This window comes from Pteronotus mesoamericanus, unplaced genomic scaffold (assembly GCF_021234165.1).
Source record: "Pteronotus mesoamericanus isolate MK-2021 breed Mesoamerican mustached bat unplaced genomic scaffold, CSHL_Meso_final contig_73, whole genome shotgun sequence".
In the NCBI taxonomy this organism is placed as follows: Eukaryota; Metazoa; Chordata; class Mammalia; order Chiroptera; family Mormoopidae; genus Pteronotus; species Pteronotus mesoamericanus.
Window position 1 is genome coordinate 16,076,878 of NW_026555245.1, and position 19,865 is coordinate 16,096,742.

At 51.0% G+C, this 19,865-nt stretch overlaps 1 protein-coding gene across 1 annotated transcript in view; it reads left to right on the plus strand.

The window, feature by feature from the left end:
- The window catches only part of APBA1 (amyloid beta precursor protein binding family A member 1), a 204,885-nt gene extending 188,013 nt beyond the window's left edge, over window positions 1-16,872 (plus strand). The window contains exons 9-13 of the mRNA XM_054583040.1: window positions 2,426-2,605; window positions 4,830-5,042; window positions 11,568-11,687; window positions 13,953-14,093; window positions 15,226-16,872. Coding sequence (XP_054439015.1) covers window positions 2,426-2,605; window positions 4,830-5,042; window positions 11,568-11,687; window positions 13,953-14,093; window positions 15,226-15,297 — 726 coding nt within the window. The 3' untranslated portion in view covers window positions 15,298-16,872. The remainder of the gene's footprint in view (window positions 1-2,425; window positions 2,606-4,829; window positions 5,043-11,567; window positions 11,688-13,952; window positions 14,094-15,225) is intronic.
- Window positions 16,873-19,865: the final 2,993 nt, after the last annotated feature.

Consider the following 19,865-nt stretch of genomic DNA (forward strand, 5'->3'; position numbering starts at 1 on the left):
GCTGGCTCCAGGTCTGGCAGAGCTCAGTATGAATCCTGCCTCCATGCATCAGCTGTGTGGCCGCTGAGCTTCTGGAGGCCGACCGTGCCGGCTCAGCGGACTGCTGCGTGACCGATCCGTGTTGCGTAAACACCAGGAGCCTGTGTGTGTGCTTTGCGGCCCCGTCCGGGGCGGTCAGTGTCTGCTGGTTGTGTTCCCAGGCCTGTCCTATTCAGTTCACCTGTTCACACGTGCCTCTCATGCCTGGAGCGATGCCCCACCACCTCCCAGTTTTACAGCAGGCAGGGTGCAGGCTTGTGGCCGTGATGTGACTTCCGGCCCCTGAAGTCACCAGACTCTCAAAGTGCAAGAAGTTAAGCATTTCTTTTCCCAACATAGTGTTAATTAGCTGCTTTTAGTGAAAACTAGGGAAGACAGGTAAAGGAGTAGAGGTTAGAATTGTGCGTGTGTGTTTTTAAAACATCAATCTAGAGAATTTGTTTTGTTGTTTTTCCACCCATTCGAGTTCTACTAGGAGGCAGTCCCACGCGGTGGCAGGGGAGGGACTCTGAAATCAGTCGGCCAGCATTCGGCCCCTGCTCCACCCTTTCCCAGGCAGTGGACAGCTGAGCCTCTCAACCTGTCTCCTGATGTGTCCAAGGGGACACTAAAATAGAGCCATCATTCCAAAGTCTAAAGAGCCCTGACAAACAAGAGGGATTTTTGCAGTCAATTTGCTGATAAACCTGCCCTGAGTGGCCATGAGACCATAGGTGGGATTTGTCCAGCTTACTGTGAATCTTACACGTGTTGCTGCAGAAATATTACTGTGTTCGTGGGTAGGACACTTCCCCAGGCCCTGAAAGGGTTATTATACTATATGATGTAGGAACCCCATTACCTTTCTAAAATCCCAAGTTTTTTAAATTCTAAAACACAGCTAGCCTCAATAGCTTAGGAGGAGGGCTTGTGGACCAGTCCTCCTTCCATCAACCATAGGCTTGATGTGAGGATTTATGTAATGGTCCTTGTAAACTACCGAATGTATCGCAGGCACGTAAGTGCTGTTGCTCCTGGCTACCCTGAGTCGTCATATGGATGATTCATGCAGGGAAAGGTTACCAAAGCTCAGTGCTGGAGAAAGAACAGTGGAAGCAGAGTTCCTGTCCTGTGAGCCCTGTGGCCTTGAGCAGGTTTCTTTGTGTCTCTGAGCCTCAGTCTCCTCACCTAGAAAATTCAGGGATGGACTGTATCAGGGTTCTCAACAAATATTTTGTAATGCCCAGATACCATCCTGAAGTGAAATCAATAGATAACACAACCTCTCCTTTTGAAAATATTTTTATAAAATAAAACATTGCCATAAATGTAACACAAAGGAGAAACTAAAGGAACCAAGTTAAAATAGCATTGTACTAAAGACCATAGGAAAATGTGTAGCTCCAACCATTGCAGAAGGAATCACAGGGTCATCCATCAGGTGCTTACGCCCACTTGATTAGTAAGTTTGGATATGAGAACACATTTATATCCAAACTTACTAATTGTAAACAGTTTCTATTTGACATTTTGAATTAAGAGCTAAGAAAATAGGTAAGTAGATAGACACACACACACATGCACACGCAGGCAGAGTTACCCCACAGGACAGCCTGCATGCAGAGTGATAGTGATGTGATTTCTCGCAAACCCAGATACCACTATTGCTGATGCTGTTCCAAAGTTGTGAAGCTTACCCCTTGTAAAGTACTGGCAAAAACAAAATATTCTCTCAGTTTACACAGTAGTTGTGTTCTTGGAACAGTCAACGTGCGTAATTAAAGTCTCTCTGTTTTTATGTAAATTTGAGTTGGGTCCTGAACTCAGACACTGAGACACAAGGCTTCCATGTACCTGAGTGCCCAGTGGGATGTTTGAAAACTATGTAAGGCATATAATGACTCATCAAAGTGTAGGACTGTCCTTTGCACGGTTGTAAGTCCAGAATCTCTGACTCTTGTTTCTTGATTGCCAGTAGCTCCCTTAGTCATAATCAAAAATGTCCCCACTGCCTAGCTAGTGTGCCCCAGTGAGTTGGAGCATCATCAGCCCATGCACCGGAAGGTTGCAGATTAGATTCCCAATCAGGGCACATGTGATCAGCCCCAGTTGGGGTCTGTGTGGGAGGCAGCCAGTTGATGTTTCCCTCTGTCACCCCTCTCCTTGCTCTCTCTCTGGAAGGAACACACACACACACACACACACACACACACACACACACATATATACATATACATACTATATGACCCCCCTAATTTTGAAAATGACCTCTGGCAATCATTAGTGCCCTGTGTAGACCCCCTGGCCCAGCCGATGTCTTAGGCTTCATAGGCCTGCTGGGAGGCAGGCTATCCACCAACAGGGCTGCCCTATTAACCCTCATCTTCCCTCTCTGGCTACTATCTAGGCCCAGCTGATCGCTCAGTCCATAGGACAGGCGTTTAGCGTGGCTTACCAGGAATTCCTCAGGGCCAACGGGATTAACCCTGAAGATCTCAGCCAGAAGGAGTATAGTGACCTGCTCAACACCCAGGACATGTACAACGACGACCTGATCCACTTCTCCAAGTCGGAAAACTGCAAAGATGTAGGTACTTTCTGAAGCTGGGCCAGCGGGTAGGAGCTCCAGGGAGCCTGGGGACGGGGGGCCAAAGAGTGAGGTATCAGAAGGACGTTACTAAGAGCTCAGGTCCACTTCTGGTTCCCGTGCATGAGGCGCCGTGATTGAATATTGCAGTGGAGGGCCATCACTAGTGAGGCGGAGCATCCTCTGCCTCCCGCCCCCCTAGGCTAAATTTGGGGTGGGTTCCAGAGGTAGACAGGACCTGTACTTGGCCCTTATCAAGCCCACAGTCTAGGAAAGGGCACGGAAAACGTGAAATGATGGTACTTGTGCAAGCATCAGTCAGAGACAACCGTGCTTGGCAGAATGGAGCAGGTCCGGAGTTTCAGACAACGAATGCTGCATTCCTGCAGGGAAGCCCCAAGCTTCAGACCCGGCTCTGCGGGAGTGTCTGGAGGAAACGGAGCCAACTGAGCTGGTCTGGAGGTCTGGGTAGTCTCTGGAATGTGTAGGGCATGCAGAGGGCTGGGCCAAAGTAACAGAAGCATGAAGGTCAGAAAAGCTCAGGAACGGCCTGGGGAGCCAGGAATGAGGCAGGTGGTGCACATAAGGGCAGAAGGAGGCCGGGTATGGGGTTTGGGTCGGAACCGGGGGGCTTAAAAGTCCAGCTGAGCAGGTTGGACTTGATCCAATAGGTAAAAAGGTACCTCTATGAGAAAATGATTTTTTGGTTCACTAATGTATGTTAGGCATCCTGTGTTCCCTAGAAGCAGAGCCTGAGATGGGGATTCTCATTCAAGGGATTTGGGAGGAGAGGTCACTCAGGAAAGAGTGGGCACCAAGATAGTGGATGCAGAGCAGAGACGGGGCCTCCCTGGAGATGAGCCTCATTCTGATCCACAGGGACGCTCTGGGCAACAAACCACCTGGGGCCAAGGGAACTGGCCGTTACTGATACTCGGTGCCGATCATTATTGATGCCAAGGTTCGGCGGGGTTGTATCCTTGTGCTTGGAGTGCCTTGACCAAGTACTGCAGGCTGGATGGCTTCAATGACAGAAATTTATTATCTCCTCATTCTAGAGGCTGGAAGTCTGAGATAAAGAATTCAGCAGGGTGGTTTTCCTTCTGAAGGCTTAGAGGAAGGATCTTTGCCAAGTTTTTCTGCTTGGCTTGTAGATGGGTGTTTTCTTGAGTCTTTGTGTTGTCTTCCCTCTATGCATGTCCCTTTGTCCAAATTTCCCCTTCTTATAAGGACGTCAGTCATATTGGATTAAACTGACCACAGTTGAACTTGATTACCTCTATAAAAATCCTGTATACAAATAAGGTCATATTCTGAGGCAGTGGGTGTTAGGACACAATTCAACATGCGTTGTCTCCCACTTGGCTAAGGGCAGTTCTCCAGAGAGGGGACCACTGTGAGCTGCAGCAGTGGCGGGTAGGAGAGCCCAGCCTGTGAAGGAGGCTTTGTCAGGCCCCAAGAGCCACCACCACAGTGTATGTTTGAGCACATGCGTATCCGTGAATAGCAATAAATAAATGCACACACATTCTCTGTCGGATGCTTCTAAGACCTGTCCTACCCCTTTGCGGTGTCCCTGCAACCCTTGCCAGCCAGCAGATACCCAACACTAGCCCCTGTCTTCTCCGCCCCCCGCGGAAGGCAACCAAAGGGATGCCTCTCTAGAGTGTGGTCTTCTGTTTACACTTTCAGTCTGTCGGTGGTGATAACTTCAGCATCTTTTTGTTTTCTTTTTCTCCAGCCTTCTCCTTGCAGAGAAGTGTTTTCTGTAAAACATTGCATATTAATTAATTTTTAACTCAAAAATCTTAAATCTTGGGAGAGCATTGTAGAACAGGGGAACCAGTGAACAGAATCCAAAAGCTATTCCTGGGAACCGTAACTTACCACCAAAGTTCTCACCTACACAGTCCCACCCCCCGCCCCGCCCTCACCGGAGGCTATGAGGGGAAAACTAAACAAAAACGGTGCCCTTAGTGGCTGTAGTGCCAGGTCGAGACTGCTTATGTGGAACAAGAATAACAAAAACGGGTGTAGGCCTGTGTAAATCGTTTCTTACCCACGCCAATGCCATGGAGTACAGAGGAGCCAGGACTCATTGGGCTGGAGTCCTTGGGGAAATGTCTTTCTTTAGTCAAGGCAGGAAGAGGGCAAGTGATTTGATTTCCGTCCCTGCCCTGGGTGGTTGCTGATTCAGGCTTTCTAAGTGTTTCTCTCCATTCAGGTGTTCATAGAGAAGCAGAAAGGGGAGATCCTAGGTGTGGTGATCGTCGAGTCCGGCTGGGGGTCCATCCTGCCAACTGTGATCATAGCCAACATGATGCATGGAGGGCCTGCCGAGAAATCGGGGAAGCTGAATATCGGAGACCAGATCATGTCCATCAATGGCACCAGCCTGGTGGGCCTGCCTCTGTCCACCTGCCAGAGCATTATCAAGGTACCCGGAAATGGGGGATATCGACTTCTGTCATAGACCTGAAGCATGACAACAGCGTAGTCATGAACATTTATGAACATATTCTAAGTGTCAGGCACTGAGGAGGACAAGTACAGAGGGCGCCAGCCTGCACTCAGTGTTTACCATCAAGTTACTACATACAGATTCGCCCCAGAAATTGTGTTTAGAGCAAAGACGGGCCCTCCGGCCCCGATAGCACCACTCTCTGACACGGTGCCCATCCACAGGCATTGCCGCTCAGTCACAGCGCTCTCTCCCCTTGAGCCTCAACAGAATTGTCCTCAGGTCAGTAAGCCAGACAGTCACCTGGGGCTGCGGTTCTCACCCAGGGGAGATCTTGGACCCCAGGGGACATTTAGTAATGTCCAGAGACTATCTGGGTTGTCACAACTAGGGAGGACGACATGCTAGTGGTATCCAGGGAGTGGAGACCAGGGTGCTGCCAAACATCCTTCAATGCACAGAGCGGCCCCACAGCAAAGGATTTGCCCAGCCCAAGTGTCAGCAGTGCTGGGGCTGAGAATGCCTGACTCGGGGGTACACAAGTTCAGGTGTGGGGCAGAGAAGTCAGGGGAGGCGGAGGACGGTGAGCGAGGGTCTGGGGGGGCTTGATCCGGGTGAGGAAAGGTTTGGGGAGGAGGAGCCGGGAGTGGGGATCATCGGAGTGAGGGTGGGGCTGGGGCCCGGCTGGGACTGGCGAGGCTGCGTGCCAGTGCCCACGTCGCACCTGCCGGCAGTGCCTGGCCCTTCGCAGAGTCACCTTCCATCCTCCTCTAGACAGACAGCCCACTGGGGAGGGGGCAGCAAACACCTGGTTTACAGTTTACAGAGGAGTCATCAGAGGCTCCAAAGGTGACTTGCCCGGGACTCCCCCACCCCCACCCCGGCTGACACACAAGTCCAGATGCCTCTCACCACCCCTCCCTGCCTCTTCAGGAAGGAGGCAGATGGGATGAGGCAGATGGGATGAGGCAGGCTGAGGCGCATGAGGGCAGCGCGCACGTCCCCTGGCACCACACGGGGACTCGTCCTATGTCCGACCGGTCCCCACATCAGGGTGGAAACAAAGCTTCCTCAGAGTATGGTCCACACGGTCTGAGCCTACCAGGAAACGGTTTGTTTGTGCAAGTAGCTGACCCTTGATGTCTGCAAATAGAGGTGTCTGTAAAATCAGAAAATTTAAAGGCCATGTGGGGATGAAAGACACATCACTGGTAAAGATGGACAGTAAGAAAACCAGTGCCTCCGTGGCTGTCGGCAGCAGAGAAGCGCACAACAGGCAGGCTCCCTGCCCTGCCTCCCTGCCCGATGCTCCACTTTGTGGAAGGAAAAGATGTGATTGGCCCAACCCTGGTCCCCTGGCTGGGAGAATTTTACCACTGATTACAGCTTTCTAGTGGTGTATTTAAGTTCTCTAGACAACACCCCCTTGCTGCCTGCACCTGAGCAGATGCTCACACCATCCCTGTGCCGCTGCCTTGGGCCACTACGTGGAGGGTTGTGGGCCTCTCGTGGCTCCCTGTTAGCGTTGTTTATTTCAGAGTGCGTCCGTGCCCCTTGCGATGAATTTTAACAAGCAGCTCTCATCCCGGTAAATCAGTGCTTCACAAACGTTGATTTGAATCACCTGGGGATCTTGTTAAAAAATGCACGTTCTGGTTCAGCAGGTCTGGGGTGGGATTCTGCATTTTCAGCAAGCTCCCCGGTGATGACACCACAAGCTTCAGGCAGTGCTTCGAGGAACAAGCCATGTGTTCTGTGTATGGCCACTTTAATACATGTTGACCCTTTTTCCCCTGAGTCATAGGAAATAGAAGACAGTTCTAGAATAGAGATAGAGGTATTGAATTGTTTTAATTGCTTTCTGCCCTAGCTGTTATTTTTCCTGTCATAATGCCTAAAGCATAGTAATTGGTAGGCAAAGCATGTTAGCAGCCTGCCTGTTCGTTGCCCCATGGCCCTGCCCTCCTGATTGTTTTCCTTCTGAAACTGGAGCACCACATCCCCTCTTCCATAGGATCATCCTGGTTCTGCTCGCCTGTTGCCATAGAAATGATTCTGGCTTCTCTCCTCTCCCCTCTCCACTTTCCTACCCTTTCCCTCCCACCAGATTTCTTAATTTGCTGTACCATTCCACTGTCGTCATGGGGATGAAATGACCGTTTATTTAATTGGCACCTCTAATAAAATGGCAGCTCAGCAACCCAAGCTAATGGGGCCCAACTTGAGGCATTGATTAGGAACGGCAGAGCAAGTGCAAGGTCTGGTTACTTCAAATTGCCGCCTCGCTGAGCCTCACCATGCAGCACGCGTCCCGGTCTAGAAATTCATTCCCTGAGGGACAAATCAGCTGTCTTAAATCAATTCACACAGAAGGAAGGAACCCACCGGAGCAGTGTGAACGTTTAGGTAACATTCAGAAAACAGTCGTCCTCTCGCTTTTCAGTCTGCTCAGAGAGGCCTTCCTGCAGCTCGCGGACATGCCTGAAGAGTCCCAGTGGCTAACAGGTGTCCGCATTGAAAGCAGATGACTTTGTCTGAAGGGCCACGGTCCTACATTGTTCCTCTGTGTTTAGCATTCTTTGCTCTTGCTTCCCACAAATTCCTGGTCTCGTGGTGTTTGATTGTGGAGAGGGAGAGGTGAAGGGATCAAGCCCTCTAGCTGGTCTGCCATGCGTCCCGAAGCCTCCCCTGAGCTCCCAGAGGTCCTGCTCCACCTGCTCCCAGTGCCTAACGCATTTCTTGGCACATAGCAAATGACCCGTAACTATTTATTAAGTGAATGAGGACGTGCTCAAAGGAAAAAGAAATAACATGCATGAATGATGTCTAAGCAAGCCCCTCCTTTCTGCCTATTTTTAATTTCTAAGTATAATGTGGTGTCAGCAAACACAGTCAGGAAAGAAAAAAGCATGAAAAGGGGTGAAATCATAGAAATGAGAACAGGAAGAGACCTCAGCAGGTGGCACCTTATGTTTTGACGATGAGACTGCAGTAGAAGAGAGGAGAGCGGAGCGTCTAAGGCCCCGTGGACAATGGTGGAAGACACAAATCTTGAGCCCAGGTCTCCTGACACCGCAGAGTCCTCTTCACCAAGCACTGATGTCAGCAGCAAAAAGCCAGAGCAGTGGCGCGGACCATGAACCTGCCCGCGGGGGCAACGGACCTGCTGTCCACGGAAGGCCAGGGAGACTCCCTCAGCTCATCTCATGCTTTGCTTTGAAATCATTTCTTCAACCAGAGAGGCTTCCCAGAGACGTTCCAGAAACCACAGAGCGACACTGGTAACTGCTGCCTATGTGTACACTCAGTCACCATAAACCACATTACAGCGATGGGAGGCTCAGCTCCCACAGAAAACAGAGCAATTGAGAACTCCGAGGAAACAGGCTGAGACGCTGGAGGTGGGAAGTTAAATGGAGCCCATCAGGATGCACATGTTGAGAGGACAAACTGGAATCAACCAGAGGCAGAGGGGGAGCCGGTCACGGGAGCCTGGGAGAACCCTCTGCAGGCAGGACAGCCAGCTGAAAACATGGTCCCGCGCAAGGGCTGGAGGAAAAGACGTGGGACACCAGTCCCGAGCTTCGTCGCTCTCTCTGGCTTCTTGGTTGAGCAGGCCTGACTCACGAATGACACAATTTCTCCCATTTTCTATATGAAAGATCACAGGGTAGGAGAAAATGCCGTGGGTTCTAATCCAGACAGACCTGGAATTGAATGTTGCTGTGGGTGAATTTGGGTGAGTTGCTTAGTATGTCTGAGCCTCAGTTTCCTTTTTTATGAAATGGATATCATTAGAGCTGCCAGTTTGTCAAGGATGTTAAAGGAGACAGCTCTCCAGATCGGTGCCTGGCAAGAGTTAGTGATCAGTGACAAGTGGTATGGCTGGTTTCAACACCAGAATGGGTTTTGGGGGACAGTGATCTTAGGGACTCTCAACACATGGTACAGACCTGCAGAAGGCTGACTGGGCGTTAGGACAACCAGGTCTCCCGTAAGCCCTCTCCCCTGCCTTAACTTTACTAGCTCATTCTCACAGAGCCCACTGGCCACGGGTGTCAGCAGTAAGTGGACATCATTAGTTAACCTGAGTGCAGATGAGTTCACTGTTCTGCCGTGGTTGTCTACCCCCGTTGTTCCCAAAATTGAGTATCACTGAGAGTGTCTATCAAGTCACCAGGAAGGCTTGTCAACACAGATTGTTGGGTTCCCCCCGCCCCGAGAGCTTCTGATTCAGCAGGTCTGGGTGGACCCCCGACTCTGCATTTTTAGTAGAAGTGGCCAGGTCTTGCTGCTGCTGGTGTGGGGTCCCGAGAACCACTGGTATATACCTATTGGCCAAGCATAATGAAGCTAGACACCCAGAAGCAAACAAAGCCCCTGTCCACCCTCGATCTAAAGCATATCTTCATTGCTCTGGCTGGTGTGGCTCAGTGGATTGAGTTCTGGCCTGTGAACCAAAGGGTCACCAGTTCAATTCCCAGTGTAGGGCACATGCCTGGGTTGCAAACCAGGTCCTCAGCAAGGGGCACACGAAATGTAACCACACATTGATATTTCTCTCCCTCTTCTCCTCTCTAAAAACAGTAAATAAATAAATGTTTAAAAAATATAAAAATAAAAAGCATATCTTCATGACGTAGAAATAAAGGCATATGGGTCACTTCTACCAAAGTGGCACGTCGCATTCTTGCCCCAGTTCTGTTGGTGCTGAAGTCACCTAGCACCAGTTTCATCTGCCCCCTAGGCAAGGCGCTTGCGAGGAAAGCAGAGGCTGGAGCAGGGAACCATCATCCCGGTTCTGACCCCACAGGGCCTTGGACAAGTCAAGTCAGGTTCATGCCCATGTCTGTCCTCACCTATAACATGTGAAAGAGAGGTCCTGACCCGCCACAGAGAGGGGCTTTGCAGACTGGTCAGGGAGGGACGGTGGGGGCAGCAGCTGCAGAATTTGCAGATTTCTGTTCACAGAATGAGAGGCAACCCCCTTTCAGGCTGAAATGAGGGACACACACTGGACTCATTTTCTAAATGACCAGAGGATACGGCGCACTTGGGAGGAATAGAGCCCACCTTTTTGTGACCACCTGTCCGTCCTTGGGTGGTTGCTGGAGGAGAGGTTGCCCTTCCACCCCACAGAACTGTCATTTAGGACCAGCTGCCCCCCTCCCCCTGACCCTTTCGAGGATGGGAATGGGGCGGACCTTGAGCCTTCTCCCCGTCAGCTGCCTCACTAGAGGGAAGTCCTGTGGGGGAGGCTGTGACCGCAGGCGAGCTAAGGTTCCCCTACCTCAGCTCTCACGCAGGGCCGGGGAAGCAAGGCCTCCGGCCACAAGCCCTGTGGTCTGTTTATTCCAAGGTGCAAAAATACCATCTTTTCCTCTGTGCGCCGTGACTTGAAACGGGCTGGGAAACACCTGCTGTAGGCCGCTGGGTCTGGACCACCTGGCCTGCAGGCGTAAGGTGAGGCAGGGCGGGGTCTGCAGGAGGCCTGGGAGACGGAAGCTGGTTCCAGGGCTGTATTGCCTTCCTTTCAGGGTGAAGCTCACAAGTCTGTGATAGGACCTGTAAGAGCGAACCCTTCCCCTGCCTGAGGCGATTTTCTCAGAGTGTTCCTGAGCAGACCAGGGCTCTGGTCACGGCTGTGCGATCAGGGGACAGGGAGATGGCCTGAGCTCAGCATAGACAGAGTAGGGTGGAGGAAGCTCTATGAACAGGCTCTGAAACCAGGGCATGGCCCCTTTTTATCTGTGAAGGCTCCCTTTCGCTTGATTCTTAGAGGGAGAGCCATGTTAGCAAGGACCATAAAACCTCAGACCCGCAGACTGTCTCCGAGTCTGTCTTCTTCCCTCCCTCCCTCCCTCCTTCCCTCCCTCCCTTCCCTGCAGCACCCTATTCATTCTCCCAAGGAGGCCTTCACGGAGTCCTGCCTGCTCCCTGCTTTCCCCCTGGGGCGCTCGTGGGAATGTTGATAAAATCTGTAACAGGCAGAGAGGATGGGGGTGCAGGGGCATTAGCGATGGAAGGAAAACAAGTCCCGGTGAATTGGCCCCGTCACTGTGAGTCAGGTCTTCTTTGTTCGAAGAGGAGGAATTGCTAGAGTTTGCCTTTCAGAGAAAGAGTCCATTTCCCACTTGTCTCCTGACCGGGGAGATACGGTATAGCCGTCATCTTTCAAGCCAAGAAGCACATGTGGCCCTTTCCTTCTTCACTGCCCAGATGACCGCTTTATTCAGGTCCCTCAAACACAGCCCATTTCCCAAAATGAAGGCACTGCCCACAACAGACCTGGGCCTCTACACAGGGTGACAGGGCTCTGTGTAAAAGCAGGTGGTTTCTCCCCGAGCTGACACCATCTGGCAGTGGATTGGGGGTACTTCAGGAGTCGACGAAGTGACAAAAGTCTCACAAGGGCTTCTTTTGCCTTCAGTGCTGAGTGCCCTGATCTCGTCTGCCTGCCTGGGTGGCCGCCGTATCCACTGTGCTTTGTTCACTTACCAGGGCTTGAAGAACCAGGCCCGGGTGAAGCTGAACATTGTGAGGTGTCCTCCGGTGACCACTGTGTTGATCAGGAGGCCAGACCTTCGCTACCAGCTGGGTTTCAGCGTCCAGAACGGAATTGTAAGTAAAACCGCAGACCCTTTTCCAAAACTCTGACGTAAATGTGCCGCAGTTTTTGGCATTTTATTTTTTATTTTTAAGGCTGGTCAGTGCCCTGAAAGAATCCAGCAAGGAAAGGGGTAAGTAGGTGAAGGCAGCCTCACTTCCTCCCCAGACAGGAAGGTCTTTGCCTTCCCACGTGTGGCGAGAAAGGCCCTTCTCAGAGCCCTGGCCCTCGGGGCCCGAGCCTCCTCGGGACCGTTGTAGGGTGGCCCTCCCAGGGGTAACCTGAGGTAGCCTGGGATCGTGCAGCAAGGTCTTCCTTTACCTCTGGCCTTAGGGGACTGCCACCCTGTCACCACCCTTGGGTGTATACCCGAGCCCCTGCAAAGCTGCTGCTGCTCCCCACATTGGGGTGCGGAGCACTGGGGGCTGGGGGAAGGGCTTCAAAGCTCCCCGTGAGTCCAGCTCACAGCCCAGGCTCAGAACCCCAGCCCCCTGCTATTACACATGATTAATCCATGTTTAGCCTTTTTAAGCTCGATTGGCACTTTGGCGATGCAGAGTATTTTTATCACTTGAATGTCAGCCTTAAAAATACTTCTTTTCATCCTGGAAAAATATACGCATTAAATTGACAATTTAAATTATTTTTAAGCACACAGTTCAGTGGCATTAAGTACATTCACAAAGGGGTATGACCATAACCATTATGTCTTTCCAGAACTTTTTCTTCATCCCAAACAGAAATTCCATGCTTCATGCCCCTTCCTTTTTGCCCAAGCTTGCCTTTCTGGATTCATAGTCATTCCGGGCTTGGGTGGCAAATCTGTCCTCTGTAACCTCTTTTGTTTTTCTTTATTTGATTGATTTTAGAGAGGGGGGAGAGGGGGAGAGAGAGAGAGAGACATCGATTTGTTGTTGCACTCACTTATGCATTCATTGGTTGGTTCTCGTATGTGCCTTGACAGGTCCCACAACCTTGGCATATCAGCACAGTACTCTCACCAGCTGAGCTACCCAGCCAGGGCCTGTAACCTCTTGATTTTACAGATTTTGGTGTGCTTTTTGTGCATTCATCTTTCTAGGTAGAAAAATTCTATTCTAGATAGAAGAATTCTACTCTTTTTTTTCTCCTTAAATTTCAGGTAAAAGTTGTAGGTAATCAAAATGTTATTCCAAGTATGTTTTAAGGTTTAGAAATACCCATTTGAAGTTTCCAGTTGGAGTTGAAATATTCAGCCCACTTATCTGCTCTTTGTGCCTCCACAGCATCATTTGCTTTTTGGAGAGAAGCTACCTCCATCATTTTAGTCTGACATCGTATTTCCATCTGTTTATACTTCCTTATTTGCTTTGTTCCTATTTGAATGATATTAAAAGTTGAAATAGGAACAAAGGGTTGTTATATAACAGTTGAGTCTCTCTTGGGCCCTCATTTTTATTTGCAGTGTGGTTAGCACCTCAGGAACCTTTTGACCTGGAGTACTTGATGGGCTGAAGGCTTCCATGTTGCAAGATGTCTCAGTCTCATCTGCAGAGGCTTTTAAATAGAGGTGCACAGTCTGGAGTTAAAAGTCAACTTTGTACATTCAAAACATTCTTTTGGGAAAATTCCCCCCGTTTTGTGTGTGAGGTAGGGGTGGCTACCCCCTACCGTGTGGAGCCCAGAACCCTCCCAATGCGGAAACGCAGGCACCAGCCTGCAGCGTCTGCCCACCCACTGGGACAAAACCCAGCCACGTTGTCATTTCTGTGAGAAGGGAGTTTGACCAAGCGCCACTGAGTTGGGAAAGCCAAAAGGAGCAACTACCCTCCAGCTCTGGAACACAGAGTGGGATTCCAGCCCCACTTTGCTCGTGTAGCTATGACCCTAAATAGTGGCGGCTAGAATTAAACATTTGGCGTTTGAGTCCAGTGGTGATTGTGGGAAATAAAACTCACCTGAGTTATAGGCTGACAGTTTGAAAACATTGGCAGCTTGGCGACAGGCCCAAACAGCTCTTTTTACCAAGCCCCAGCTAGGATGAAAAGTAGTCAGAATTCAGTGTGCATGAAATCCAGTGATGTGCTGCATTTCCTGTGCACAGTGCGTGAAGGAGGTGGCCATGTGGGTGTACAGAACCCTATTCCCTGTGAAAAGAAACAGATTTCAATGCCCAAAGCCTAACCATGGCAGCTTATCAGGGAAGAGAGTGCAAGAGGCGGGGGACTCCAGAAAAGACAGTTTTATGTCCCACCCAGGTCCCTGCCCACCAGGGGTGACTTGACCTTTGACTCTGATAGATCTGCAGCCTCATGCGAGGCGGAATAGCTGAGAGAGGAGGCGTCCGCGTGGGACATCGGATCATTGAAATCAACGGCCAGAGCGTGGTTGCCACCCCACACGAGAAGATTGTCCACATCCTCTCCAATGCTGTGGGGGAGGTAGGAACGGGGGCCAGGGCTGGGGGTCCTCTGCTGCCCCATGCCAGGCCCTGACCAAGGCTTCCTAAACACTCTTCGACAACCAGAACAGCCTGTCTCGGGCCAGATTTTATTAATGAAAGGTTGTCAGAAAGCATCTCCATGAGATAAAAATCAGGACACCTTTAGGATTCGCTCACTTTCTCTTTTTTAAATACAGGGGTAGGCAGAAGGAGGTTTATAGTTGTGAATATATGAAATAGAGTTTACTCTTGCATTATTACTTATCAATGTATTATTTATTTGTATTACAACTGTAAACCTACTTTTGCACCCACCCCCTGTATGTTTCAAGTGCACAGTATCATAACTGAACATCTGTGTGCACTACAAAATGATCGCCCCAAAAAGCCTAGTGACCGTTCATTACCATGCAGTTGACCCCCTTCCCTTCTGGCAACTGCCTCTCTGTTCTCTGAATGAACGAGTTTGTTTTGGACCTTGAGGGTATTGTGCTAAGTGACAGAAGTCAAAGGGAGAAAGACATACTCACTTTGATCTCACTTCTGTGTGAAATCGGAAACAAAACAAAGCAAAATAAACTCAACTTCTCTTATTGCCCTCAGATTTATGCAACTTCTCTCTGTACAGCCCAGTTCTCTCCATTTTTTTCCCCGGGAACCTCACCAAATCTGCCTGGGAGATTTAAGTCTCAGATTCAAGTCTCCTCAGCAGAACAGGCCTCCAGAAGGGTGTCCCTCGCATGGCCTTGGGCCGGGTCCTAGTGGCTGTTCCAGGGCTTGTTTCCTGGGCCCCACACCAGGGAGAAGAGCGGCAGGAACAGTTAGAACCCCCCAGCTTTTTACTTCCATTTTAACCGTTCTGTCCTTTTAAAAAAAAAAAGGCCTGATGAGAATAAAAGCATTTGGGAGAATAAACGCTACGTGTTTCTCATCGCTACTCCGTCACCCCAAATTCTTTAGAAAGCCTGTGGACTCCACTCTTCCTAGAGGCCCCTGGGTCAGGTCCCTGCTGGCAGTGGTGTTGGGTGCGGGTCTTCACGTCCCCCCATGGTGGGAGGTGCCCCCCTCCCCTGGCCCTGGGCCCTGGGCTTCAAGCCTCAGCGCCTGCTAACATGTGTTCCCGCCCTCAGATCCACATGAAGACGATGCCGGCTGCCATGTACCGACTGCTGACAGCGCAGGAGCAGCCCGTTTACATCTGAGCCGCGCCCCCGCCGGGCGCATGCATGGAGGACTCTCCTCACTCGTGGTTGTGTTTCTCGTTCTGCATCTGTGTGCCCACTGAGACGTTCCCCTCTTGCGCCCACACTCAGTCTACACGGGAAGGAAAGAATCTGTAAAGACCTCTGTGCTCTCTCTCTTCAGTTTGCTTTTTTTTTTTTTTGAATACCAGGGAAGTTTTGTATGCACTCCCTTGAGGATGGGTAACAGCCAGTATCCACCGGGTCTCTGCCCAGGACTGGACTGGACTGTCCTGATGGGCCCCCGGGGGCCTAAGGAGGGCTGTCACTGCCCAAGGGGACATCCTCCCTTCCCAAGAGGTGCAGGCCTCTTAGAAGGAGCTCCAAGGGACAGCACAGCAGCTGATTCAGCAGTGCCTACTATTCAGTCGCTGATCCCTGCTCTCCTCGAGTCAGTTTGCCGGAATCTGGTAGGAACAGGCGACCAGCCGGTGTCTTTAAGGATAGGCCCTGCCCACCACTGACTTGGGGCACCATTTGTTACTTCTGCCCAGAATCTCTGAGCCAACTGTAGGCCTCTTCTATAGCTAGTTTTAATTTCAACATAATTGTATTTTCTAACAGGAGCCTCCTCCCCCCAGGACAGAAGGGGAGCTGCCTTGGACCAGGGTATCTTCTTGTTTGTGGGTGATTCCTGGGACAGCCGTAGCTTCTCTAGGTTGTCCTGAGGTTACACACTGTTAGATGAACGTGGGCAGCCGCTGTCTGCCTCCATCCCTGTCACACACCTGTATGTACACACAGTCTCGTTTGCATATCTGTCACCCTTCTCTCCCACCGCGCAGGACAGACACAGAGCCCCTGGAGAACCCACGTTACCTCTCTGTGGGGCCCCTCCCCCTGGCCGGTGAGACCTGCAGGGCCTGGTCAGCTCCGTCCTGAGAGAACTGCCCCTTCTGGGGCTGAGGCCTGGCCCTGACGGCGCACCCTTGGCTCAAAGTGCTCTAGTGGCCTCCCCTCAACCCCCTCCACACACACACACACTCACACGGGGAGTCTGGGAAGGTTAGACTGCTCACCTGGAAGACAAGGACGCAGGCGCGTTCATGTTACATTTTCTTCTGTGCTCAGGGCCGCTAGGCAGGATGGGACATTGGAAAGGCCAGAAGAGTACATAAACCACAAAACTAAGGGGACAATAATGACCTCAAGCTATGCCTAAGAATCCCCAAATACGTTCCAGAAACATCATCTTGCTGCCTCGTGTGCCCAGGAGTTTCACTGGTGTGGAGTGTTACATGTTTTTTATCAGGTGCCTCATGTTTTGGGTTCCGTCTCAGTTCAGTGCAAATATTTTAGTAATATTACTCTGAGCCAGTTTTTACTTATTCTTTGGTCCAAAGAGCATTTTGTTTTCATGTAGATGGGGTATGGCTTAGTTTGGTTTTTGTTTCGTTCATGACCTCAGCAGAGACAGGGAAAGAGAAACTAATATATTTTATAATATTAATATAGTCCCTGTTCTCTGCACTTGGGATATTTATGTTGTGTTTGTGGAAAGAGGAATCTGGTGAGCACATGTTGGGGAGTATGTATTTCCAGAACGAAGGGAGGGTTTAGGGGAGGGAGAAAAGTGAATATAGAGATTAGGAACAGGACACTTTACCAGAGTGTGCGGTCAGTTCCCCAGGATCTCTGTACCTTCTGAGTTTTCTGCTTCAGCTCAGGAAGCCGGAAGCTTCCAGGGCGTCAGCGGCCGATGTCTCGGGGTGCGGCACAGCAAGCCCTGGGGAAGTGGGGCCACGCTGCCCGAGCGTCCTCTCAGGGAAGGGCCGCCTCTTCTCCAGGGCAGCCCGGTGGGCAGGCCGGAACCTGGCTCCCGGTTCTCCATTTACCTGCAGAGAGTGTCCGATAATACGATTAAATACTAGAGAGTCATAAGTTCATCTCTCCTCCGCCAAAGAGGGCGTGGCTAAGACATGAAAGCAGCGTGACTGGTGGTATTTCAGGCCTCAGGAGCCTTGGGAAGTCCTCCGAGGGCCCAAGCCTGCCTGCCCCCAGGGTGACCGCTCGGCCACCAGCCCACACAGCTGTTCAGAGGCCTGCCCGAGATTGTCCAGGGGCGGGAACTCCACTAGCATGTGGCTCTGAAGCCTCCCCAGTGATTACAACGAAGTGTCTTCACCCACCCAAAGGAGCAAAGAGAGAGAATATGCTTCCTTGGCTACTGCACAGAAATCTTAGAAAGTTTGACAGGTGCTGGAAAAGCCAATTGGACAAGCTTTTCTAGAGGATGAACATATTTTAGCCTAAGAGTAAGATGATTTATCCACCACCTAACTTCTTGGTAACATGCGTGGCTCCTCACAGCCAGGGAGCCTGTGTTTATGGAGCTCGGCGCATGGTCACCCGCTGAAGTGTGTTCTTTTCCCTCTGCTCCCGTCGGATGGAGGAAGTTAATCCACCTTTGGTTAACCAAGGAGGCAGAATCTGAAATGTTAGTAAGTCTGATTTTGAAAGTCCCGTGGGAAGTGGTGGTCAATATCCCTTGGCGCCCCAGGATGTATAGTTATATATGTAAATACCTGAATACCCCATGTAATGAATCGGGAAGACACTGTACAGAGCAGCCCAAGCACGGCCTGGGCAAAAGGCTCTCTTGCCGCTTGGTTAGAATATGCTGGGGATTCAGCTTTGGGGACAGATTCACCTCCCCATCCTGGTCTGGCCAGGGTGCACCAGGACCCACCCCACCTCTGCCTTCTCACATGCAGACGTGTCAGGGAGCCACCATCAGCCTCAGGTTCCCGAGAGGAAGAAATGTCATGGAGAGCGATGCCTGGAGCCCCCACCCCTCACCAGAGAGGGCTCCAAGGGGCCTGGGGCCCGTCCTGGGTCTGGACTCCGAGGCCCTGCAGGCGGCTCTGCTCTGCACATTGCCCATCCACGCCGGCCTCAGACGGTCCCAGAGTAACCTACTACCTCCCCCCTCGCTCCCGTCACCCCCATGCCCCACCTGCACGCCGATGAAACCCATCCATGAACCATTCTTGGGTCCCTCAACCAGGGGTGTGGCCATTACCAATGTTTACAACCAAGGGCCACCTCCTCTTAGATGTGTTTACGCTCTCACTTCCAAGGCCACGTGGTGGTTTGAGTTTGGCTGCTCCTTCCCTGGCTTGGCCAACTTGAACACACACACACACACACACTCACACACTCACATGCAGCCCTGAATCTCCATCCCCTCCGTGCAGGCAGCGCAGAAGGACTGTGTGGGGAGGAAGTTTCTTGTACATAGCTCGGCACAGCCCCTGGAGTATGAACTTGTACTATTGTTCTGTAAAGAGGATGAAATAGAGCTTATTGTAAAGCATTGGGAGAAGTATAGTATTGTATTTGTAACAATATCGTTCTTTGTATACACAAAACTCAATGATCTCTATATATAAATATAAATAAATATATAAAGTATATATACACGCGAGCCTGGAATGTGGACGCCGCACACCCACTGAATGTACTTCCTCCGAGAGTCCGGTCACTGGGCCTGGCCCGCCCTCCCCTCCTCCGTAGCGTTTTGGGGGTTGTGATGTATTTAACGTGTTATCTTTATTTAACTGAACGCTAACGTCTGTAAGAGTTGCTGCAACAATAAACAAGGACTCCCACCTCTTGGCCCTGGCTGAGTGTCTGATTGTTTCGGGGGCAGGATGGGACCCAGGTCGCAGCAGGTCGGTCTTTTTCCCAGCAAGCCACGTCCTGCTCACCCTGTCGCAGGGGTGTCCAACCTTTTGGCGTCTCCGGGCCACACATTAAATACACAAACACTAACAAAAACTGATGAGCAGGAAAAGGGTTTTAAGAAAATTTGCGATTTTGTGCAGGGCCACATTCATAGCCCTCTGGGACCCCCTGCGGCCTGCTTGGCACCCAGGGCCCAGGTATTTTCTAAAGGGGGGTGTTCTGTGAAACCGACTCCACTTTAAATTCGATAGACCGTGTCACCTGTTGCCACACTCTCCTCAGCCTCCTTCGAGCACACTGCGTGGACGAGAGGAACCCTATGGTTCCTATGGATTTCTCAGTGAGGGACAGGAAGCCAGAGTTAGTCACCTCCCCCAAGAAATCGGAGGAGGGGAGGTGGCCTTGGTGAAGTGGATGGTCAAGGGGAACTGTGCCCCGGAGCCTACCTGACGGTTCCTGAGGAGTCCCTGGAAGGCTTTTCTGATGCTCCTCGCAATGCCAGGTTTGGAAGCTTGCCGCCATGACCGCTCTGCTGCCAGGCGTGTGCTGGGGACACTGGACCCCCGCACAGAGTATCCAGCCCTGTTCCTAAAACAAAATGTCCTTAGTGCTTTTTCTCTACAAACACCACTAACCCCGTCTTCCCTGAGAAGCACGACCAGCCCCTGAGGGTCTGGCAATTGGGGCTGCTATTGTGGAAATTTCCCCGGGGCTCGGGGACCTGAGAAAGAGTCTGGCAACCCCAGAATTACATCATGTGTTTGTTAAGGAAATTTACAGACAGAAACATAGTTTGGGGCAGCAGCAAGACAATGGATTTCTGCATGGAAAGGGGACAGAGG